The sequence below is a fragment of the Bufo bufo genome, chromosome 4 (genome assembly GCF_905171765.1).
Source record: "Bufo bufo chromosome 4, aBufBuf1.1, whole genome shotgun sequence".
NCBI classification, from domain to species: domain Eukaryota; kingdom Metazoa; phylum Chordata; class Amphibia; order Anura; family Bufonidae; genus Bufo; species Bufo bufo.
In genome coordinates, this window is record NC_053392.1 from 477385617 (window position 1) to 477411584 (window position 25968).

The following is a 25968-nucleotide window of genomic DNA, read 5'->3' on the forward strand; positions in this document are numbered from 1 at the left end:
TTTGTTCCGCAATGTTGTGGAACGGATCCGGACCCATTCCACGGACGTGTGAATGGACCCTTAGATATTGGGGATTCCAGTTGAAGAGACATTATAAACATTTGTTTGGGCTGAAGCCCTGGACTGAGAGGAAGAGGGAAAAAGAAGGAGTGAGTTAAAGAGGTTACCCCATGAAAATATGTGGCATTTACTCTTGCATATACCCAGATATTGCAGGAATGCTAGAATAGCACCAGCTGCTGTTTCTGTTGAGCTACCTTTCTGTGTCCATCTAAGCAATTACAGTAATGCTGCCTTAAAGGGGTTATCCAGAAATGAAGAACATGAAAATACTTAAATATTACTTTACTATAAATATATTCCCAAATACCTTTCATTGGATATAAAGGCTCATTTTGCCTGGGGAGAAATCATTAGGAGAAATAATGCCTGCCGTCCTATTAGTGTGATGGTCACGTACACTACACACAGGGGGAGGATAGTGACCACTGCGCTCCACCCTTACCCCTGGCCCTGCCTACTTGCCTCGCAAGTCCTAATGACAGGGGACAACTAGACGGCAGTCCCTAACTTACGATACGTGCTGGGAAGACAGACAAGACAAATAACGGAATGTGAACGGAACGGGTCAGAACCAAGAGAGCTACGCAGTACAAAGGGTTAAGCAAAGAATGGTCAGGAGAAGCCGGGGTCAAATACCAGGAGAGTAGAGAAGTACCAGAGGAATCCGCAAAGAGTAGTCAGGTGGGAGCCGAGGTCACAATACCAGGAGGGATGCGCAGTACAGGAGGAGCAGGCAAAGGATTGTCAGGGAACAGGATCAGGTGAGTAATTAGTAGTCCAACAAATAACCAGGAACCTAGAATTAATAGGCAACCTGTGGCCAGCAGGCTGCCTGTATTTTTAGTGGGGTCTGAGGGTCATATGACGTGGCCAGCGTCACATGACCGACAGACAGACAAGTCGAGCAGCGAGTGATCAGCTCGGCGCTCAAGGCAGACCTAGGAGCAGGGAGCCTCCCAGCTAGCAAAGCCGCCCTGGGAACGAGGCCAAACACAGATCCTCGCTCCCGAAGCTAAGCAGCAGGTCTGCGGCTGATGGGAGACCGAGTGCGCCTTTGGCGCCCCGTGACAATTAGTTCACACAAAACCTGTCCTAATCACACAGGAGGACAAGTTACTTCACAACACTGAGGTAAAGAGCTGTCTCAGCCTCCTCTCTGCTCTACTTGTCAGGGATTATGACCTGAATGCAGCTGATAAGATTTTCAGCTGAATCTCTGTAGGAATGGAGTACATGAGGAGACATAAAGTACAGACAGGACAAACTGTGGTAATGTGGGGTTGTGGTAATGGAGACTGCATACAAGTGCTGATGCTGAAGAGCTTATCAGCTGTATTTAGGATCATAATCCCTGACAAGTGCAATGAGCAGGACACTGGGTCAGTGGGGATGCTATGCAGTGGGTCAGTTTATATATGTATAAGTTTGTGACGCCAGTTGCAGCTTGCGCAGGTACTGTAGCAGGGCCCTTTAAGATGGTATGAGCTCACATACCAGGTGAGGAATGCCAGAGGGGGATATTGTCTCTGTATAGTGTCAACGGTGTCTCCTACCTGTGGTATGGCTGGACTCCTGTATCCTGGCACACATGCAACAAAATGAGTGCTGTTAATGTGCTGGAGTAATTGTGGAATGATGGGATTCCACACAGATAATAGGGTCCAACTTGTCTTTACTTGGTGTTATGATATGCAGCTTTTGATCCATGCAAGTATACAGCTTTAGTCTAGGGTCCCAGCAGGTTTTGGCAATATGTGGCAGGAATTTTATATCTATTCTGCATCTGGTACATACGCCTATTGATCTGGCAGGTATCTATCTTCTGCTCTGTCTTGAGTCTGCTTAGTTTGGGCCTGACTAGCTGAAGAGGTACTTATCTTCTGTTTATCTTGGGATCTTTACTTACAGGACTGCTCGCAGGGTATGATGGTGGCTTCCTGGAGATCTGATAGTTCTGTGAAGGGCTGCTTTCTTTGTCCACCAGCTGAGGTAAGGGACTCAGGCTGGGAAGGGTGATCTTGGGGGGCCTCAGCCGAGGCTTGTATCCTTGCTTGGGGTCCCTGTTTCTGGGAGCTCCTATCAACACAGACTACCCCAACAGGGGGTGGCTGGTACACTGCCTAGAACTTTCTTTCCTCCCCCTGAAGTAGGATGTGGGAACATTCCACTCCTCCTCAGATAGGGGGAAGCTAGCCTGGAATGGTCTATTCCAGTCTAGGTCTATCAACTAGCTATGGTCTGCCTACATATTGTTGCCACCTGCTGGTGTACATTGAGAACTACAGCAAATATATAAAATACAGGCATAGAAATACATACATTGGTAATGCACGGTTGTATTACATCAGATGGAAATACACATGTACACCTAACATTATGAAGCAGGGTGATCCGCAAAACACGGACACCGCGGATCCGCAAAACACGGACACCGCGGATCCGCAAAACACGGACACCGGCAATGTGCTTACCGCATTTTGCGGATCTGCACACTGCCAGAACTATATAGAAAATGCCTTTTCTTGTCCGCAATTGCGGACAAGAATAGGACATGTACTATAGGCTCTACAAAAAACGCAGTGTTCGCACGATCAGGCCTGATCTTGTGCGCACACTTGCGTTCAGTCCGCCCCACCGCAGTGACAGAAATGTATTTTTTCTGATCACTGGAAAAACACCGTAAAATCGCTGCGGCGCTATAAAAAGATTACTTTTGAGGGGCATGGCGAGTTCATAGAACATTTATTTATTTAAATGCCAGGGCAGTATAAATACCCCACAAGTGACCCCATTTCGGAAAGAAGACACCCCAAGGTATTCGCTAAGGGGCATATTGAGTCCATGAAAGATTTAACTTTTTGTCACAAGTTAGCGGAAAGGGAGACTTTGTGAGAAAAAACAAAAAAAAATTTCCGCTAACTTGTGCCAAAAAAAAAAAAACTTCTATGAACTCGCCATGCCCCTCACGGAATATCTTGGGGTGTCTTCTTTCCAAAATGGGGTCACATGTGGGGTATTTATACTGCCCTGGCATTTTAGGGGCCCTAAAGCGTGAGAAGAAGTCTGGAATCCAAATGTCTAAAAATGCCCTCCTAAAAGGAATTTGGGCCCCTTTTCGCACCTAGGCTGCAAAAAAGTGTCCACTCATGTGGTATCGCCGTACTCAGGAGAAGTAGGGCAATGCGTTTTGGGGTGTATTTTTACATATACCCATGCTGGGTGAGAGAAATATCATTTTTTTTAATCAAAGACATGTAGAACAAAATTTATATAGAAATGTATTTTTTTTTAAAAACAATTACAACTGAAAGTAAAAAATTTCATTTTTTTGCAAAAATTTCGGTAAATTTCGATTAATGACACAAAAAGTAAAAATGTCAGCAGCAATGAAATACCACCAAATGAAAGCTCTATTAGTGAGAAGAAAAGGAGGTAAAATTCATTTGGGTGGTAAGTTGTATGACCGAGCAATAAACCGTGATAGTAGTGTAGTGCAGAATTGTAAAAAGTGGTCTGGTCATTTAGCGGGTTTAAGCTAGGGGAGCTGAGGTGGTTAAATAAATGTAAATACAAACAATGGGGGTCATTTATCAACCAATATACGCCACTGTTTGGCGTATATTAGGAGCAGATTTTGTCGCAAAATCTTTGACTTTTCCTGCTTTTACGTCGCTCAAGCCAGTGCCGAGAAAAGAGGTGTGGTGTGGGCATGTAAATGGGTGGGCTGGCATCCCTGTCTCATTTATCATTTTCTTCACCAGTTTTCAGCGTAGAAAATGGCTTAAATCTATGCTAGCAAGGGAGCTGGTGTAGGTTTAAGCTTGTTGTACACCGCCAAGACATGCACCTAAGTTGTGTAGAGGCTTATGCCTCTACATAACTTAATAAGGAAATTCCAGCAGGCACTCAGTCTTTAGTTCCTGTATTCTTTATTTCATCTGTAACAATATCCGTAACAATGACAATGGACGCGTTTCGGATTTTCTTCTTTTCCATGTGGGCGTCCAACGAGGCTGAGTTCCGACCATTTGTTACTACAATCTACATAACTTAGGCGCATCCACTACCAGTGCAGAGGTATTTAGACTGGTGTAAATACTGGGCTGGATTGAATTTTAAACAATATTTTTCCTGGGGCAATTCCTTTACAGAGGAATGCAGGGAAGGTATAAATGAATGAAGAGGTAAGGAAAGTGAGGGGAAAGAGTGGATATTGATGTTTTACTGTCTCATGACTGTATGATCTAAGGCTACATTATCTGCCAGTTTCTAATGGCAACATTTCCACTGATTCCTGTCAGTTGCAGTGGTCACCAAAGCCATTTTAACACATTGGTGTAAGCAATGCAAAAATTTTGTGAGTGGGCCCCCTCCTTTAACATTTTCATATCCTATGTAGATTAGCAGCTTTGTGTTGCATTATTGCCATACTATGGTGTCTATTTTCTACTATTGTGTTTATATGTAGTAAGTTAATGTGGCATCTGGCAGAGCTGTCTGCAATGCTAACCAAAGCTCAGTGGTTAGCATTGTTGCCTTGTAACTCCAAAGACATATTGATAGGGAACTGTACCTGTGCTTTTGGTTGCATTTTGGGTGCATTTTTTGTTATTCTGAGCTCATGGTGCTTGCACCAGAGTCCATGACCCCAGAGGGTCAGCTGACAACTATACTGGGACTATCTCAAGTGGTATTGATCTGGTTGCTTCCCTGCAACAAAGTCCAGATCCCTGTATATGGGTAAAATAGTAAATAATTCCCTTAGGGTTTATCCCAAAACCAGTTAGTTTGCACAGTGGGTCCACATTCACTGTTCCATAACACTTAATCTGCTGGCATCAGATAGGTTTAGCCTGGCCTACAATACTCTTCACACATAAGGAGAAAGTACTGCTTAGAGTAGCTTCCTTTCTTTTCATTCACAAACCTTAACTACAAATTTGGTTTGCTTCCAATGGAGAAGATGAAGAAAGAGAAAATCTACATTACAGAAGACGTCCCTTAATATAATAGGCATGTAGTGCTTTATTCCCCTTGGTAGTGCTGAACATAATGTCCATCTAAATATGCCATTAGTACTATGGTGGAAAGGTGGTTGGATTGAGGGAGGCACACAGACATATTTCACACTCACCACACAGTAAGTGGGCCTCTCCGTTTTAAAATAATAGGGCTGAATTTCATTCTCATTCCGGCTCTGGTGGATGGCTGTCTTTTGTCAGCCTGGCCTGGATAGCTATTCTCAGTCTGGCTGTGGCATGGACCTGAATCATAAAGATTTAGACAGCACTCCAATGGTAATGATAATAATCAGTGAATATTTATTTCATATCATTTCAGCCGGGCACAGTGGTACACAAGTCGCAACGTTTCGGGCTAACATTAGCCCTTCTACAGGCTGATAGAAAATAGAATGACAAAAACATATTTATAAGGTGTGCACTAGTATTGCATACACAACAAAACAGCAAATGTACATAATTTGTGTATAAGGATACTGCATGGACATGATTCTTAGAAACATGAAAATTAACAATAATGATTAGTTTGAATAAACATGATTTTTTGTAAAAAAAAACATGATGACATGATTGATAACATCTGGACAGAACATTAGACGTGGGACTGGAGTTGATAGCAGGTAAGTGTTAATATCCAACTGTCACCACCACTTCTGTGAGAAGGTCTGACAGACGTCCTTTTCTACCTCTTCCATGATGTTCTTTGTTTTGGTTTCACTTTGTCATCTCATTTCCTTCTCCCAGGTGTCACCTATTTAGACTAATCCTCTTTTCTTTATATTCCCTCCCATACTGCCTCACTTTGTGGTTTATACTACTTCCTGGATTGAAGTGTTCACTGCTGGAGACTTCTGCTGCTGCTTGTTCAGATAAGTCCTTTCATGTTTTGTGTTTCCTTGTTGGCTTAATTCTAGGTGACCCTAACTCCCTCCGTATTAAGTTCAGGGAGCCGGTGGTCGTGTCCCCTCACTATTATAGGGTTTTCAGGTGTCACACAGTCTAGGTACGAGGGCATGCAATCGTCTACCTCTGAGACCCTTGTATGTGCTTAGCAGTCAGGGTGAGCTCTTATGGTTTTATAGGGGTCACCTTTATGCTCCTTAGTTTGGGATCAAGCCAGTCGGATGTTTATCCATAACTTCCAGCTATCTGCAACATCATCCGTGACATTATATACCACCATTACCGTCTTAAGCATGGATCCGGTTTCAGCCTTGATTGACCGCATGCAAGGTCTTTCACTGGAGGTAGCAGATCTCCGTAAAACTGTGTCTCAGTTTCAGGTGACCGGTTCTGCTTGCGTTCATCGAGCCTAAGATCTCGCTTCCGGAAACTTTCTCCGGGGGTAGTGATAATTTTGTTTGCTTTAGAGAGGCTTGCAAACTCCATTTTCGCCTACTTCCCCATTCCTCTGGTGATGAGGAGCAGAGGGTGGGGATCATCATCTCGCTGCTCAGGGATAACGCTCAGTCTTGGGCCTTTTCGCTGCCCGTGGGGGCACGGCCCCTCCGATCAGTGGATGAATTTTTTGTAGCCCTGGGGCAGATATATGATGACCCGGATCGTATTGCTCTGGCTGAATCTAAACTGCGTCTTTTATGCCAGGGTAAACAGTCTGCAGAGATATATTGTTCTGAATTTCGGAGATGGGCAGCCAAGACTGGTTGGAACGATGCTGCACTCTGAAGTAAATTTTGCCATGGTCTTTCGTAGGGATTGAAAGATGCATTTGCTTTTCATGAGAGACCTGCCTCGTTGGAGTCTGCCATGTCTCTAGCTGTTCGTATTGACAGGCGTCTTAGAGAGAGAGGAGAGACCACTCCTTTCTGTCATATTCAGTCCAAGGACAGCGGGGCGGTCTCATTTAGTGCGCAGGGGCCTCAGTCTCTCTCAAACCCCTCTGAGCAGGAGGACATGCAGCTGGGTTTGCTTACCTCTGATAGTAGAGGATTCAGCTCTCAGAGGAGGGTGTGTTACTGTTGTGGGGGTATAAATCATGTGGCTAATGTTTGCCCCTCTAGGAGATTCAAGGAGTTTTCTGAGGGTAATAAAGAAACAAAAAAAAAAATATCTAAAAACTTTCTATTTGCTACTATTGGCAAGGTTGATGCGGAAATTGAAGGTTTGCCGTTTGCTTGTAGTTCTCGTTTTCTCCTACCTGCCAGGCTGGCGCTAGATAGCAAGAACATTGTTTGTGAGATTTTTGTAGATAGTGGAGCAGCTGTCAATCTCATTGATAATCAATTTGCTATAACACATGGTTTCCAGGTATGCACTTTGGAAAAGCATATACCTGTTTTTGCTACCGATTCCACTCCACTTTCTCAAAAATCGTTAAAGGGCATAGTTCACAATATCCGTTTGACTGTGGGTGATGCTCATGTTGAGGATATGTCATGTTTCGTCCTAAGTGGATTACCTACTCCTCTAGTGTTGGGGCTACCCTGGCTCACTAAACATAACCCCACCATTGATTGGCAAGCGAGGCAAATAAATGGTTGGAGTGACTTTTGCAGAGAGAATTGCCTCACGTCGTCTCTTTCAGAGGTTTCTACCAAGACTGTACCATCTTTTCTCTCTGAATTTTCGGATGTGTTTTCTGAGAGTGGTGTCCAGGAGCTGCCCCTCACCGGGAGTACGATTGCCCTATTAATCTCACCCCAGGCGCCAAGCTGCCAAAATCACGTTTATACAATCTCTCCCAACCTGAAAGAGTCGCTATGCGTACTTATATCTCTGAGAGCCTGAGAAAGGGACACATCCGACCCTCGAAGTCACCTGTTGCCGCTGTTTTTTTTTTGTTAAGAAAAAAGATGGTTCTTTAAGACCTTGTCTGGATTTCAGGGAGCTGAACTGTATCACAATTCGTGACCCATATCCGCTTCCTCTGATCCCGGACCTGTTTAACCAGATTGTTGGGGCTAAAGTTTTTTCTAAGTTCGATTTAAGAGGGGCATACAACCTAGTCAGGGTCAGGGAAGAGGACGAATGGAATACGGCCTTCAATACCCCTGAGGGTCATTTCGAGAATTTGGTTATGCCCTTTGGTTTGATGAATGCTCCGGCCGTCTTCCAACATTTTGTGAACAGCATTGATTTCAAAACTCATAGGGACCACCTACGTCAGGTCTTGCTCATTCTGCGGGAGAATAAATTGTACGCTAAACTGGAAAAATGTGTGTTTGCGGTTCCAGAGATTAAATTTCTTGGTTTTCTTCTCTCCGCTTCTGGTTTTTGCATGGACCCTGAGAAGGTCTGCGCTGTGCTTGATTGGGAGCTTCCTGAGAATCAGAGGGCGCTGATGCGGTTTTTGGGTTTTGCCAATTATTACAGAAAGTTCATTTTGAATTATTCCTCTGTTGTTAAGCCACTCACTGATATGACTAAAAAGGGGGTAGATTTTTCCTCCTGGTCGGTAGATGCGCTTAAGGCCTTTTCTAGTATCAAAGAAAGTTTTGCTTCCGCTCCCATTTTGGTACAACCTGATGTCTCTCTACCTTTTATTGTTGAGGTGGATGGTTCTGAGGTGGGTGTGGGTGCGGTCTTATCTCAGGGTCCCTCTCCTGCCAAATGGCGACCGTGTGCCTTTTTCTCAAGGAAACTCTCCTCCGCAGAGAGAAATTACGATGTGGGAGATAGGGAGTTGTTGGCCATCAAATTAGCTTTTGAGGAATGGCGCCATTGGCTAGAGGGAGCCAGACACCCTATTACAGTGTTTACCAACCATAAGAATCTGGCCTACTTGGAATCAGCCAAGCGTCTGAACCCGAGACAGGCCAGATGATCTTTATTCTTTTCTAGGTTTAATTTTGTTGTCACGTTCCGCCCTGGGGTTAAAAATGTGAAGGCGGATGCCCTGTCACGTTGTTTTCCGGCAGGGGGGAACTTTGAAGACCCGGGTCCCATTTTGGCTGAAGGGGTGGTCGTCTCTGCTCTTTATCCTGATTTGGATGCAGAGGTTCAGGCAGCCCAGGCAGAGGCTCCTGATCTTTGTCCTCCTGGGAGGTTGTTTGTGTTTCTCGCTTTACGACACAAGGTTTTTAAGGAGCACTACGATACTGTCCTTGCTGGGCACCCAGGGAGTAGAGCCACAGTAGATCTCATTGCTCGGAGATTCTGGTGGCCGGCTCTTCATAAGACGGTTGAGGGTTTTGTGGCAGCCTGCGAGACCTGCGCTCGTGCCAAGGTCCCTCATTTACGGCCATCGGGTTCTCTCCTCCCGTTACCCATTCCTTCCCGTCCTTGGACGCATCTGTCCATGGACTTCATTACGGACCTACCTCGTTCCTCGGGGAAGACTGTGATTCTGGTGGTAGTCGTTTTAGCAAAATGGCGCATTTCATTCCCTTTCCTGGGTTACCCAATGCTAACACGTTGGCGCAAGTGTTTGTTGATCACATTGTTAAATTACATGGCATTCCTTCAGACATTGTTTCTGATAGGGGCACGCAATTTGTTTCCAGATTCTGGAAGGCCTTCCTTTCTCGCTTGGGGATTTAGTTGTCATTTTCTTCTGCTTTTCACCCGCAGTCGAATCCTCAGACCGAACACGTCAATCAGAATCTGGAGACATATCTGCGCTGTTTTGTGGCGGAGAATCAGGAGGATTGGTATTCTTTTTTGTCCCTTGCTGAGTTTGCTTTAAATAACCGTCGCCAGGAGTCCTCTGATAAGTCACCATTTTTGGTGCATATGGGTTTCATCCGCAGTTTGGGACATTCTCTGGAGAGGGGTCTTCTGGTTTACCTGATGAGGAGAGATTTTCCCCGTCTTTGTCATTTATTTGGCAAAAGATTCAGGGTAATCTGAAGAGGATGAGTGAGAGATATAAGCGTGTGGCGGATAAGAGACGTGTGCCTGGTCTGGACCTGAATGTGGGTGATCTGGTGTGGTTGTCTACAAAGAATATCAAACTGAAGGTTCCCTCCTGGAAGTTGGGTCCTAAGTTTATTGGGCCTTACAAGATCTTGTCCATCATCAATCCAGTTGCCTTCCGTCTTGATCTTCCTCAGACTTGGAAGATCCATAATGTTTTTCATAGGTCCCTATAAAAACCTTATGTCCAACCCACTGTACCCTCCTCTTTGCCTCCTCCTCCGATTGTTGTTTATGGTAATCTTGAATTCCAGGTCTCTAGGATTGTGGATTCTCGCATTATCCGTGGTTCTCTCCAATACCTTGTTCATTGGGAGGGTTATGGTCCTGAGGAGAGGATGTGGGTCCCAGTGGTGGACATTAAGGCCACTCGTCTCATCAAGGCTTTCCATAGGTCTCATCCTGAGAAGCTGAGTTCTGAGTGTCCGGAGTCCACCCGTAGAGGGAGGGGTACTGTCACCGCCACTTCTGTGAGAAGGTCTGACAGACGTCCTTTTCTACGTCTTGCATGATGTTCTTTGTTTTGGTTTCACTTTGTCATCTCATTTCCTTCTTCCAGGTGTCACCAATTTAGACTAATCCTCTTTCCTTTATATTCCCTCCCATACTGCCTCACTTTGCGGTTTATACTACTTCCTGGATTGAAGTGTTCACTGCTGGAGACTTCTGTTGACTGCTTGTTCAGATAAGTCCTTTCATGTTTTGTGGTTCCTTGCTAGCTTGATTCTAGGTGACCCTGACTCCCTCCGTATTAATTGCAGGGAGCCGGTGGTTGTGTCCCCTCACTAGGGTTTTCAGGTGTCACACAGTCTAGGTACGAGGGCATGCAATCGTCTACCTCTCAGACCCTTGTATGTGCTTAGCAGTCAGGGTGAGCTCTTAGGGTTTTATAGGGGTCACCTTTATGCTCCTTAGTTTGGGATCAAGCCAGTCGGATGTTTATCCATAACTTCCAGCTATCTGCAACATCATCCGTGACACCAACAAACAGTCCATACAAATAGTAAGGTAGGTAGATGGTGTATCCAGGTCAGATCAGATACGTGATGGCATAACAATCATCAGGGATGTGATCCGAGTTCAATACTAAGCACTGGGTGACTAAAGGCAGGCTGAACTCATGAAAACCTGAACAGGCAACAACACAAGACAATAGTGGGAGTGTAAAGATAGTGGGAGTGTAAAGATAAGGCCCTTGGAAGGGAGCGGACAATGTAAAACCATATCCCATACTGAAACAATGCTTGATATAGTGGAGCCCTGAGCTCAAAACTCACCAATAACGAGACCACATGTCAAACACAGCCGGCGCTAACCTGTGGTGCGGAGCGCCATGATAAATACCGGCAAGGGGTCCCTGATTGGTGGCCAGGGGTCACGTGTCCACCCCTGTGGGCGGGAGGGCCCGAAAATGAGGCGTGGAACACACAACCGGTATTTATCACTTGTGATCAAGAAGAGCGCTCTCAGGATGCAAATGTAAATCTAGCCTGTGACGTGAGCGTCACATGGATGCGCATGTGCAGAACGAGGGCCATATGCCGGCGGCCATCTGAGAAGAGGGCGAAAGTGTGGACGCCGGTCAATGCCTCATACAACTAGGTGGTCTTAATGCCATATATCTAGATAACCTAGGGTTGCAAGTAAAAGGTGAGAATAGGTAACCATGTATTAAAAATGAGCTGGACTGTGCCTTAATAGAAGGGGAACCGTACATCCATCTTCATAAAAAGGACAGGGGCAACAGCACACACTAGCACATATATGTATGGATTATAATATGTATAAAGTGTAGTAACATTACATAGCAGTAGTAGACAAGAAATCCCACATATTGCTATGAGAAACATAAACTATAAGATACTGGAAGTCATGACGGATGTGGCATGGACCTGGTTTGCCTAAATCCATCCCTGGATATGTGTATAAAAGTCTGGATATTGATATGGAGGGTAATCTGAATCCAAGCTTCAGTCATGGCACTGGCAATAATCTCTCAGTACGTGGGTTTCAGGTTTCTAATTTTAAATTATAAAATTTATGATTATAATAATTTAATATTATATTTAAATAAGATTTCCCCTTTTAGTGTAGGGTTAAGCTGTTGTGGCCAGGATCGCAGGAGAATCACACTACAGCTGTGATCCCATGGAAATGAATGGGGTCGCATGTGAGCTGTGACTGCGACCCATGAATCACAAAGAATTTAACACTGCTGGACTTTGTGAGATTTAGCAGTCACAGTCATAGCACACATGCGACTTGCGCTGTGACCCCATTCATTTCTATGGGATCACCACTACACTGCGATGCCCCTGGAATCCTGCCTGCAAAAGCTTTCGCATGACCAGTGTCACTGTGTAGCCGTACCCTAAAACAAGTTCTGTTCACATTTTCATCAGAGATTTTATAGGTAATTCCGCTAGATTTGACAGCACGCATACAGCAGCATACCATGCCATTCTCACTCTCAAAATGACAGATCCCAGATGAACATTACTGTAAGTCAATCGGGTCCATCAGGCTCTGTTGGTACACATTGTACAGTGGATCAAGCTTCATGGCTTCCATTATAAATAAAACTGCAATGCAGATGTAAACAGCAACGTAGATGTGAACAGTGCTATAAATGCATTGGATATGATATAAATTATTGGGGTCATTTATCAAACTGGTGTAAAGTAGAACTGGCTTAGTTGCCCATAGCAACCAATCAAATTCCACCTTTCATTTTTGACAGCTCCTTTAGAAAATGAAAGTGCAATCTGAATTGTTGCTATGGGCAACTAAGCCAGTTCTACTTTACACCAGTTTGATAAATGACCCCATATGTCTTTTGGTCTTCTTAGTCTAGAGGCACCAGATGGCTGCATCCACAGCCCCTTGAGTAAACAGCAATATATACTGTATAATATATCAGTTCTATATAAACTTACTTGAAGGAGAAAATCTATAAACTACAATGTTACATTAATTGTTATTTGTTTCAGGAACAAATTGGATGATCCAGATACTGTATGAAATGGTGTCCATAGTTCACAATAGAGAACCATTGCTAGATACAACATGTATTGAATTTGGAAATCCAGAAATACTTGCGGTGAGTGAAACATCAGTCAGTCATGTTGATGCTAGGCTTTGTAATGCCGATATTAGTTTGATATAATGTCAGCACAAAAAGAGTAATATATAATGTAATGGCAATGAATCACCACCAGGCGGACCGCAAAACACTGAAAAAGCCATATGGTCGTGTGCAATAGGCCTTATGGTAACATCTGTTTCAATTATTCTTGAGCGAATGGAAGTATCCGAAGTGGACTTTGATCCGATTTTCAGGAAAAATTTGATTCGCCACAAAGCCAAATTTCCTCATGATTTGTGGTAATGAATAATTTTTTCCTAAAATGGTGGTTGAAAAAAAAAAAAAAAGCTTATCCACTTGATCACAGAGAGGCCATCTGCTTCCATCTTGATTAAAGAAAACCCGCCAAAGGAGCTGTGGCAAGCGTGAAGACATCACCGCGTGATCACGCTGGCTGCAGGTCCTTTCGCAGGTTTTCTTCAATCAAGACAGGAGCAGATTAACCCCGGAGGAGATAAAAGTGAGTCCCAGATGCCACTGTCAGCGTTGAACACGACATCTGAGGGGTTAAACGATGGGGGGGGTGGTGGCGCGATCGCCATTCCCCATCATTGCACCCGCTCGATACGATGAAAAGCAATTTGTGACAAAGTCAATCGTAACGAATCGAATTTCTTGACGAATAAAATTTTTCCTCATCTCTAGTTGCAATGTAATCTCAGTGGACCACTTCCATATACTGTCATGCTGGAATCAACGGGCAAATACAGTATGTAGCATGAGGAAAGTTAACATGAACTCAGGTAGTCTGGATCCAGCATCATCTTGCAGTGTAATACTGTCACCAATTACACGATAAAGAAGCAAACGCGCGTTTATTGAGTAATCCAGATCTTTCAGCATGCTCTCCCCATGTTGCTGAGGAGATCACTGCATGCATTAGCAGCGGTCTCCTCAGCAAGCGAGCAGGCAATTGCTGGGAGGGAACGCTTCCCTCCCGACAATCGTCTGCATGTTTCGGGTGTCTAGTACACCCTTCACAAGGGGTTCCTTATCTATACAGGATTTATATCTCTTTGTGCTGACTGCTAGGCAAGGGCAAAGTTTTGTATTTAAATGTCAATGGTATAGTAACACTGAAGTGAAAAATTAAAATCTATGAATATTGACACCTATACGTTCTTTCCACTGACAAACTCACCATCATCATGGGTGACTTCAACATCCCTATTGACACTTTCCACTCAGCTGCCTCTAAACTTCTAGCACTCATTTCCTCCTTTCCACCTCACAATGGTCCTCCGTAGCCACCCACAGAAATGGTCACACACAGAATGTTATTTTTACCTAGAATCTGCTAGATAATTGCTAATGAGCGTTCATAGGAATGCTCTTAGGGACTATCTGGCGATGTACAGGTGCTGCCGATTAGCCATTGAACAAGCAAAATGCTTGTTAGTTACAAGCAAAATGCTTGTTAGATCATGCTGTCTAAACAATCTCTGCTGCCAGAAAACAATCTTTATGGGGACGAGCGATGGCATTAGCGATCGCTCCTCCCCATACTGCATGTGCAGCGAACCGGAACGCAGGGGCAATCTGTGAGGGCATGGTGGGTGGATGGGGGTAGTAGTCGTACTCACGATTTTTGTAGCTCCCTGGGCCAGCGTGCAGTGATGGGGAAGACAGCACTAAATCCTCCGGGGAACTCTCTAGTACAGGGATCACCAGCCAGATGGTAGTTGAGGTACCCTTGATGGTATAGGTGTTTAGATGCTTTTGAGGCTGGGACCCCGGTTGTTCATGATGCCAGCACCATTAGGTGCAAAGGTTGGTGGAGGAAAAGATGAGGAATCAGTTTTAGTAAAACAGTTGAACTTTTACTTAAATCACTTGTCTCCTGGTAGTCAGAATGTAACATCCCAGAGTTATGTTACTAGACTCTTTTTCCCCGCTACTGTTTGTTGGTAACATGTGCCTTATCATCTAATGTGATTTCATATAATATTCCTCACAAATATGCATTTTCTAAGCCTGTTACATGTATTTGCTTTAATTTCCATGTACACCAGCAGGTGGCAGCAATGTGCTAGCAAGGTCTTAGGTCAGTTTAGCATATCTAGACTGGAATAGTACATTCCGGTTTAGCTCCCCCTCTATGAGCAGAGTGGGCTGGCCCATGTCCTGTCTCATGGGGAGGAAAGGAAGTTAAGTTGAGTGTGCCAGCCACCCCAGCTAGGGGAAGGCTGTGCTGGTAGGAGCTCCCAGAAATAGGGATCCCAAACCAGGATCTTGTCTCGGTTGAGACCAAAGATCTTCATCCCCAGTCTGAGCCCTTCAGCCTCAACTGGTGACAAGCAAGCAGCCATCTCCAGAACTCCAGGACGAACCATTCCCTGTGAGCATAACTGTGAGTAACATCCAGAGACCAGGAGAAGCCAAATTCCTCATCAGCTAGTCAGTCCCCAACACAGCAGAAGATAGAAGATATTGATCCCTGCCATACATTGCCAATACCTGCTGGGACCTAAGACTATTGCTGTAACTCATATGGATTAATGCTGCCTCCATTAAAGATAAGTTGAATTATATTCCAAGTCTGGATCTCATTCATTACTACCAAGTTCCTCCATTACTCCTACTAGCAACACACTCATTTATTGCAAGTGAGCCAGGATCCAGGAGTCCAGCCGTACCAAGGTAGGAGAGACCGTTGACACTATACCTACTACTACACAGAGACATTACACCACTCTGGCAGTCCTAACCTGGTACGTGAGTTACAACACCTTAAAGGGCACTGAGATTGTACCCTGCGCACGCTGCAATTGGCGCCACAAACAAAAACATAGACTATTATACCCATATCCGGACCCACTGCATATTTTGGCATACGCCTAACCGTACCACGGTCCTGCTCATTGCAAGTACAGTTCATCTATATGGCATAAAGATATGACTCAGATATTGGTTTTATCTGTAATCCTTGTAACAGGCTGGACAGTTGTCAGTTAAGGAGTTTTCCTAAGACTTTTATTTTAACAGGCAAGAAAAAGGTTCTTTCTTATATAAGTCTGCGCTAAGTCCATTCTCTAGCACTCAGGTACTGAATATAATAACTCTTACTGGTCAGTAGCAATCCACAGGGTGGCTCCATAATGGCAGGCATCAGTCTTCTGCTCCATTCTTTGGAAAGGCTGCTCACTAGAGTTGAGCGAACCCGAACTGTAAAGTTCGGGTTCGTACCGAACTTTAGGTTTTTCGGCACCCGGACCCGAACATTTACGTAAAAGTTCGGGTTCGGTGTTCGGCGCTTTCTTAGTGCTTTTTGAAAGGCTGCACAGCAGCCAATCAACAAGCGTCATACTACTTGCCCCAAAAGGCCATCACAGCCATGCCTACTATTGGCATGGCTGTGATTGGCCAACTGCAGCATGTGACCCAGCCTCTATTTAAGCTGAAGTCACGTAGCGCCGCCCGTCAGTCTGCTCGGATTAGTGTAGGGAGAGGCTGCAGCTGCTGTGCGGGAGAGATCAGGGAGAAATCCTCTCAAGAACAGTTTTTTGTACTCAGCGATCTACAGCAAATGTGTTCTGTGGGTGCAGTGCACAATTTTTTTAAGCCTTCCCTGAGCCAACTGCTGCTGAAAACAAACTTTTTTTTCTTCAGTTAGTCAATATCAATACATAATCGGCAGCCATTTTATGCAACGATAGTGCACCAGCACAGGCTATCTGCATGTCTGCAAGTCCAGAAATACAGCTTATTGCTTACTGGGGTTAAAAAAATATATCTGTTAAATATAGTGCACCACAGTGATTGTCACATTTAGGACAGAAATACAGATTTTTTGTTACTGGGGTGAAAAAAGCCTCTAATATGTTGCACATCTGGGATTACGCGTGCATAAGTGACTGTCACATTTAGGCCATAAATACGGCTTTGGCATACTGGGGTGAAAAAAGACTCTCATATACTGCACATCTGGGATTACACGTGCATAAGTGACTGTCACATTTAGGCCAGAAATACGGCTTTTTGGTTACTGGGGTGAAAAAAGCCTCTGATATACTACACACTAGGATTACACGTGCATAAGTGACTGTCAGATTTAGGCCAGAAATACAGCTTTTTGGTTACTGGAGTGAAAAAAGCCTCTAATATATTGCACATCTGGGATTACACGTGCATAAGTAACTGTCACATGTAGGCCATAAATACGGCTTTGGCATACTGGGGTGAATAAAGCCTCTCATATACTGCACATCTGGGATTACACATGCATAAGTGACTGTCACATTTAGGCCATAAATACGGCTTTGGCATACTGGGGTAAAAAAAGCCTCTGATATACTGCACATCTGGGATTAGACAAGCATAAGTGACTGTCACATTTAGGCCAGAAATACGGCTTTTTGGTTACTGGGTGAAAAAACCCTCTAATATACTGCACATCTGGGATTAGACAAGCATAAGTGACTGTCACATTTAGGCCAGAAATACGGCTTTTTGGTTACTGGGGTGAAAAAACCCTCTAATATACTGCACATCTGGGATTAGACAAGCATAAGTGACTGTCACATTTAGGCCAGAAATACAGCTTTTTGGTTACTGGGGTGAAAAAACCCTCTAATATACTGCACATCTGGGATTAGACAAGCATAAGTGACTGTCACATTTAGGCCAGAAATACGGCTTTTTGGTTACTGGGGTGAAAAAACCCTCTGATATACTGCACATCTGGGATAAGACGTGCATAAGTGAGTGTCACATTTAGGCCAGAAATACGGCTTTTTGGTTACTGGGGTGAAAAAACCCTCTGATATACTGCACATCTGGGATAAGACGTGCATAAGTGAGTGTCACATTTAGGCCAGAAATACGGCTTTTTGGTTACTGGGGTGAAAAAAGCCTCCAATATATTGCACATCTGGCATTACACGTGCATAAGTGACTGTCACATTTAGGCCATAAATACGGCTTTGGCATACTGGGGTGAAAAAAGCCTCTGATATATTGCACATCTGGGATTACACGTGCATAAGTGACTGTCACATTTAGGCCAGAAATACGGATTTTTGGTTACTAGGGTGAAAAAAGCCTTTGATATACTGCACATCTGGGATTACACGTGCATAAGTGACTGTCACATTTAGGCCAGAAATACGGCTTTTTGGTTACTGGGGTGAAAAAACCCTCTAATATACTGCACATTTGGGATTAGGCAAGCATAAGTGACTGTCACATTTAGGCCAGAAATACGACTTTGGCATACTGTGGCGAAAAAAGGCTCTAATATATTGCACATCTGGGATTACACGTGCATAAGTGACTGTCACATGTAGGCCATAAATACGGCTTTGGCATACTGGGGTGAAAAAAGCCTCTGATATACTGCACATCTGGGATTACACGTGCATAAGTGACTGTCACATTTAGGCCAGAAATACGGATTTTTGGTTACTGGGGTGAAAAAACCCTCTAATATACTGCATATCTGGGATTAGAGAAGCATAAGTGACTGTCACATTTAGGCCAGAAATACGGCTTTGGCATACTGGGGTGAAAAAAGACTCTCATATACTGCACATCTGGGATTACACATGCATAAGTGACTGTCACATTTAGGCCAGAAATACGGCTTTTTGGTTACTGGGGTGAAAAAAGCCTCTGATATACTACACACTAGGATTACACGTGCATAAGTGACTGTCACATTTAGGCCATAAATACGGCTTTGGCATACTGGGGTGAAAAAAGCCTCTGATATACTGCACATCTGGGATTAGACAAGCATAAGTGACTGTCACATTTAGGCCAGAAATACGGCTTTTTGGTTACTGGGGTAAAAAACCCTCTAATATACTGCACATCTGGGATTAGACAAGCATAAGTGACTGTCACATTTAGGCCAGAAATACGGCTTTTTGGTTACTGGGGTGAAAAAACCCTCTAATATACTGCACATCTGGGATTAGACAAGCATAAGTGAGTGTCACATTTAGGCCAGAAATACGGCTTTTTGGTTACTGTGGTGAAAAAAGCCTCTAATATATTGCACATCTGGCATTACACGTACATAAGTGACTGTCACATTTAGGCCATAAATATGGCTTTGGCATACTGGGGTGAAAAAAGCCTCTGACATATTGCACATCTGGGATTACACGTGCATAAGTGACTGTCACATTTAGGCCAGAAATACAGATTTTTGGTTACTGGGGTGAAAAAAGCCTTTGATATACTGCACATCTGGGATTACACGTGCATAAGTGACTGTCACATTTAGGCCAGAAATACGGCTTTTTGGTTACTGGGGTGAAAAAACCCTCTAATATACTGCACATTTGGGATTAGACAAGCATAAGTGACTGTCACATTTAGGCCAGAAATACGGCTTTGGCATACTGTGGCGAAAAAAGCCTCTAATATATTGCACATCTGGGATTACACGTGCATAAGTGACTGTCACATGTAGGCCATAAATACGGCTTTGGCATACTGGGGTGAAAAAAGCCTCTGATATACTGCACATCTGGGATTACACGTGCATAAGTGACTGTCACATTTAGGCCAGAAATACGGATTTTTGGTTATTGGGGTGAAAAAAGCCTTTGATATACTGCACATCTGGGATTACACGTGCATAAGTGACTGTCACATTTAGGCCAGAAATACGGCTTTTTGGTTACTGGGGTGAAAAAACCCTCTAATATACTGCACATCTGGGATTAGACAAGCATAAGTGACTGTCACATTTAGGCCAGAAATACGGCTTTTTGGTTACTGGGGTGAAAAAACCCTCTAATATACTGCACATTTGGGATTAGACAAGGATAAGTGACTGTCACATTTAGGCCAGAAATACGGCTTTGGCATACTGGGGTGATAAAAGTCTCTGATATACTGCACATCTGGGATTAGACAAGCATAAGTGACTGTCACATTTAGGCCAGAAATGTGGCTTTTTGGTTACTGGAGTGAAAAAACCCTTTAATATACGGCACATCTGGGATTAGACAAGCATAAGTGACTGTCACATTTAGGCCAGAAATACGGCTTTTTGGTTACTGGGGTGAAAAAACCCTCTAATATACTGCACATCTGGGATTAGACAAGCATAAGTGACTGTCACATTTAGGCCAGAAATACGGCTTTTTGGTTACTGGGGTGAAAGAAGCCTTTGATATACTGCACACCTGGGATTAGACAAGCATAAGTGACTGTCACATTTAGGCCAGAAATATGGCTTTTTGGTTACTGGGGTGAAAAAACCCTCTAATATACTGCACATCTGGGATTAGACGAGCATAAGTGACTGTCACATTTAGGCCAGAAATACGGCTTTTTGGTTACTGGGGTGAAAAAACCCTCTGATATACTGCACATCTGGGATAAGACGTGCATAAGTGAGTGTCACATTTAGGCCAGAAATACGGCTTTGGCATACTGGGGTGAAAAAAGCCTCTGATATACTGCACATCTGGGATTACACGTGCATCAGTGACTGTCACATTTAGGCCAAAAATACGGCTTTTTGGTTACTGGGGTGAAAAAAACCTCTGATATACTGCACATCTGGGATAAGACGTGCATAAGTGAGTGTCACATTTAGGCCACAAATACCGCTGTCATATAGAGTTAAAATTTATTTTTTTAGTGCAATACCCTAGATCGGGGTTTTTATTGGCGGTTAATTATTTTTAACAGACTTACTTTGCTTTGTAAACGCTAACTATGAGGCAAACATCTAATAAGGGACGTGGTCATGGTCGTGGTGGTGGTGTTGGTGGAGCCTCTGGTGCAGGGAGAGGACGTGGCCGTTCTGCCTCAGCTAAACGTCCTACTGAACCTACTATCTCAGGTCCCAGTAGCCGCCAGAATCTGCAGCGATATTTGGTCGGGCCTAATGCCGTTCTAAGGATGGTAAGGCCTGAGCAAGTACAGGCGCTAGTCAATTGGGTGGCCGACAGTGGATCCAGCACGTTTACATTATCTCCCAATCTTCTGCAGAAAGCGCACAGGTGGCACCTGAAACCCATGCCCATCAGGCTGTCACATCACCCCTGTGCATATCGGGGAACCTGTCTGAGCCTCAAGTCGTGCAGCAGTCTCTTATGCTGTTTGAAGACTCTGCTGGCAGGGTTTCCCAAGGGCATCCACCTAGCCCTTCCCCAGGTGTGGAAGACATAGAATGCACTGACGCACTACAACTTATGTTTCCTGATGAGGACATGGGAATACCACCTCAGCACTCCTCTGATGATGACGAAAACACAGGTGGCAACTGCTGCGTCTTTCTGCAGTGTGCAGACCGAAAAGGAGGTCAGGGAGGAAGACTGGGTGGAAGACGATGCAGGGGACGATGAGGTCCTAGACCCCACATGGAACGAAGGTCATGCCACTGACTTTCAGAGTTCGGAGGAAGAGGCAGTGGTGAGACCGAGCCAACAGCGTAGCAAAAGCGGGAGCAGGGTGCAAAAGCAGAGCAGCCGTCGCCAAAACAGTTCGCCTGCTACTGGCCACCGTCACCAGGGACCGAGCACACCAAAGGCAGCTTCAAGGAGTTCCCTGAAATGGCACTTCTTAACACAATGTGCTGACGACAAGACCTGAGTGGTTTGCACGCTGTGCCATCAGAGCCTGAAGCGAGGCATTAACGTTCTGAACCTTAGCACAACCTGCATGACCAGGCATCTACATGCGAGATATGGGCTGCAGTGGAGTAAGCACCTTCAAAACCAAGAAAGGGCTCCCTCTTCTGCTGCTGCCTCGGCCTCTTCCTCCGCCTCTGGAGGAACGTTGGCACCTGCCGCCCAGCCAACAGAGGATGTGCCACCAACAACAGCACCTCCATCACCAAGCATCTCCACCATGTCACACGGAAGCATTCAGCTCTCATCTCACAAACCTTTGAGAAAAAGCGTAAATTCCCACCTAGCCACCCTCGATCCCTGGCCCTGAATGCCAGCATTTCTAAACTACTGGCCTTTAAAAATGCTGTCATTCAGGCTGGTGGAGACGGACAGCTTCAAACAGCTCATGTCGCTTGCTGTCCCACAGTACGTCGTTCCCAGCCGCCACTACTTCTCCAGGAGAGCCGTGCCCTCCCTGCACAACCAAGTATCGGATAAAATCAAGTGTGCACTGCGCAACTCCATCTGTGGCAAGGTCCATCTAACCACAGATACGCGGACCAGTAAGCACGGCCAGGGACGCTATATCTCCCTAACTGCACACTGGCAAATGTAGTGGCGGCTGGGCCCCAAGCGGAGAGCTGTTTGGCGCACGTCCTTCCGCCGCCAAGGATCACAGGGCATCATTCTTTGCCTCCTGTTGTCTCCTCTTTCCACTCGTCTTCCTCCTCCTCTTCTTCCACCTCCTCATCCGGTCAGCGACAGACCTTCACCACCAACTTCAGCACAGCCAGGGGTAAACGTCAGCAGGCCATTCTGAAATTGATGTGTTTGGGGGACAGGCCCCACACCGTGCAGGAGTTGTGGCGGGGTATAGAACAACAGACCGACGAGTGGTTGCTGCCAGTGGGCCTCAAGCCCAGCCTGGTGGTGTGCGATAATGGGCGAAATTTGGTTGCAGCTCTGGGACTAGCCGGTTTGACGCACATCCCTTGCCTGGCGCATGTGCTGAATTTGGTGGTGCAGAAATTCATTTACAACTACCCCGACATGTCAGAGCTGCTGCATAAAGTGCGGGCCGTCTGTGCGCGCTTCCGGCGTTCTCATCCTGCCGCCGCTCGGCTGTCTGCTCTACAGCGTAACTTCGGCCTTCCCGCTTACCGCCTCTTATGCGACGTGCCCACCAGGTGGAACTCCACCTTTCACATGCTGGAGAGACTGTGCGAGCAGCAGCAGGCCATAGTGGAGTTTCAGCTGCAGCACGCACAGGTGAGTTGCACTGCGGAACAGCACCACTTCACCACCAATGACTGGGCCTCCATGCGAGACCTATGTGCCCTGTTGCGCTGTTTCGAGTACTCCACCAACATGGCCAGTGGCGATGACTCCGTTATCAGCGTTACAATACCACTTCTATGTCTCCTTGAGAAAACACTTAGGGCGATGATGGAAGAGGATGTGGCCCAGGACGAGGAGGAGGAAGAGGGGTCATCTCTAACACTTTCAGGCAAATCTTTTAGAAGTGGCTCAGAAAGAGGATTTTTGCAACAGCAGAGGCCAGGTACAAATTTGGCCAGCCAAGGCCCTCTACTGGAGGACGAGGAGGAGGAGGAGGAGGATTGGGATGAAGCATGTTCACAGAGGGGTGGCATCCAACGCAGCTCGGGCCCACCACTGATGCGTGGCTGGGGGGATACGGAAGACGCAGACGATACGCCTCCCACAGAGGACAGCCAACGTGGACAAGCTCACGTTCATTAAAATTACCCAGGCTTGGATCCCACAAGACTTGTCTGTACCTTGTGCAGAATAGACATTTATACCACCATCAAACATACATTCTTGTACTCAAGTCAAGTGCAATGATTCTTTGTTTTCTTTTTTTATTTGTCCCAATATTTTGGGGGCTACCTACCCCAATAAAAAATGGAAAAAAAAAAACATTGTTGGCTACCTCCTCCTCCTCCATTGCTGCCTCCACCTACAATACCACATTCACCGCCTCCTCAACCTCCGACTCCATATCCACCTCCTTCTCTGAGTTGCAGGTTAATATTTTGTAATTTTTTGTTATTTTATTTTATTTTAAGTTATTTCCCTATCCAAATTTGTTTGCAGAGCAGTTGCCATGCTCTTAAGTGCCCTAAATTGAAAAAAATCTTATTTTCAATTGTCGGGTGACATTTTACCATTTTTGGCGTATACAAACCCCTGCTGTGCCTGGGTGACAGGGGCCTAAATCTCTCAAAATCCTCTGTTGTATTGCTGGGTGACATGAACCCCCTTTTGCCGTGAATGAACCCCTGCTGTGCCTGGGTGACAGGGGCCTAAATTTCTCAAAATCATCTGTTCTATTGCTGGGTGACATGAACCCCTTTTTGCCATGAATGAACCCCTGCTGTGCCTGGGTGACAGGGGCCTAAATCTCTCAAAATCCTCTGTTCTATTGCTAGGTGACATGAACCCCCTTTTGCCGTGAATGAACCCCTGCTGTGCCTGGGTGACAGGGGCCTAAATCTCTCAAAATCCTCTGTTCTATTGCTGGGTGACATGAACCTCCTTTTGCCGTGAATGAACCCCTGCTGTGCCTGGGTGACAGGGGCCTAAATCTCTCAAAATCCTCTGTTCTATTGATGGGTGACATGAACCCCTTTTGCCGTGAATGAACCCCTGCTGTGCCTGGGTGACAGGGGCCTAAATCTCTCAAAATCCTCTGTTCCATTGCTGGGTGACATGAACCCTCTTTTGCCGTAAATGAACCCCTGCTGTGCCTGGGTGACAGGGGCCTAAATCTCTCAAAATCTTCTGTTCTATTGCTGGGTGACAAGAACCCCCTTTTGCAGTGAATGAACCCCTGCTCTGCATTGCTGACAGGGAACTAAATTTAGTGAAAACATCTGTTACTGATCGGAAGATGCGCGACTACAAGCGCACGCTGCTGATGGCATTCCCACCTGACAGCGGGGGCACAGTGGAAGCACAAGGCGAAGGCACAGGAGGAGGAAGAGGTCGCCAAAGCAGCTGGGGCACCGCCAGCACCTGATAAGGCAGGGTTAGCATGGCCCAAATGTGGAAAAGCTTTGTCAGCCTTAGAGGTGCTGACCTGCCCTGCAGCCAGTGTATAGTGTGAACGTGTGTTTAGCACGGCAGAGAGCATTATCACAGGCCACAGCCAATGTGGACAAGCTCACGTTTATTAAAATGAACCAGGCATGGATCCCACAGGACTTGTCCGTACCTTGTGCAGAATAGACGTTTATACCAGCCTCATCCATTCTTGTACTCAAGTGCACTTATTCTTTGTTTTATTTTGTTATATGTACCAATTTTCTGGGGGATACCCCAATTTAAAAATAAAAAATAACACAAATCAGTGTTGGCTACCTATTCCTCTTTCACCGCCGCTTCCACATACACCGCCACGTCAACCTACACCGCCACATCCACCGCCTCCTCAACCTCCTACTCCTAGATCCAGATTGTTATTTTTAATTTTTCAGTAGTTTATGTTATTTTGTCATTTCCCTATCCACATTTGGTTGCAGAACAGTTGCCATGCTCTTAAGCACATTTTGATGCCTTTTGCAGCCCTCTAGCACTTTCCAGGACTATTTTAGAGCCATTTTAGTGCCCAAAAGTTCGGGTCCCCATTGACTTCAATGGGGTTCGGGTTCGGGGTCAAGTTCGGGTCCCGAACCCGAACTTTTTTTTCAAGTTCGGCCGAACCTACCGAACCCGAACATCCAGGTGTCTGCTCAACTCTACTGCTCACTAAAGAATTACGGTCCACTTTGTCCGTAGAGGCATGTGGTAAAGGATAATTTTGCGCATTAATCATCCGGCTGTGTCCAGGTACTTTTAGGTTCCTGCTGGTCACTGGTGCTTGCGAAGTCCATTGGCTAATGTAACTCTAACCTCGACTAGACTTTCTCTAAATCCAGACGTAAACTTACTGGTCTGTGCTGTGCTGCTGTAATACTGTTCTCTATACTCCCTTAGCCTGGCCAGAGCCAAGGGGCTAAAATAGCAGCTACATTGTGGACTAGGCCTGTTCTGCTCCTCCATTCACTTTCTACCTTCTCCTCTATTTTCCTCTCAAAAACCAACTGAATTTAATCTCCTACCATTAGCATACCCCTGACTATATATATATATATATATATATATATATGTAAGTGGTGCCAGCACTACCTAGGGGCGAATAAATGTAATGACACACTAACAGCCTGGTAATAGGAATTACAGCTTTATACCACAAAACATTAACTACACGTATCAAAAGTTTAAA

At 45.2% G+C, this 25968-nt stretch overlaps 1 protein-coding gene across 1 annotated transcript in view; it reads left to right on the forward strand.

Annotated features, from left to right (window-relative positions):
• Nucleotides 1–25968, forward strand: part of LOC120998717 (sulfotransferase 6B1-like) — a 168331-nt gene that overhangs the window by 22849 nt on the left and 119514 nt on the right. Inside the window, exon 2 of the mRNA XM_040429508.1 lies at nucleotides 12950–13059. Coding sequence (XP_040285442.1) covers nucleotides 12950–13059 — 110 coding nt within the window. The remainder of the gene's footprint in view (nucleotides 1–12949; nucleotides 13060–25968) is intronic.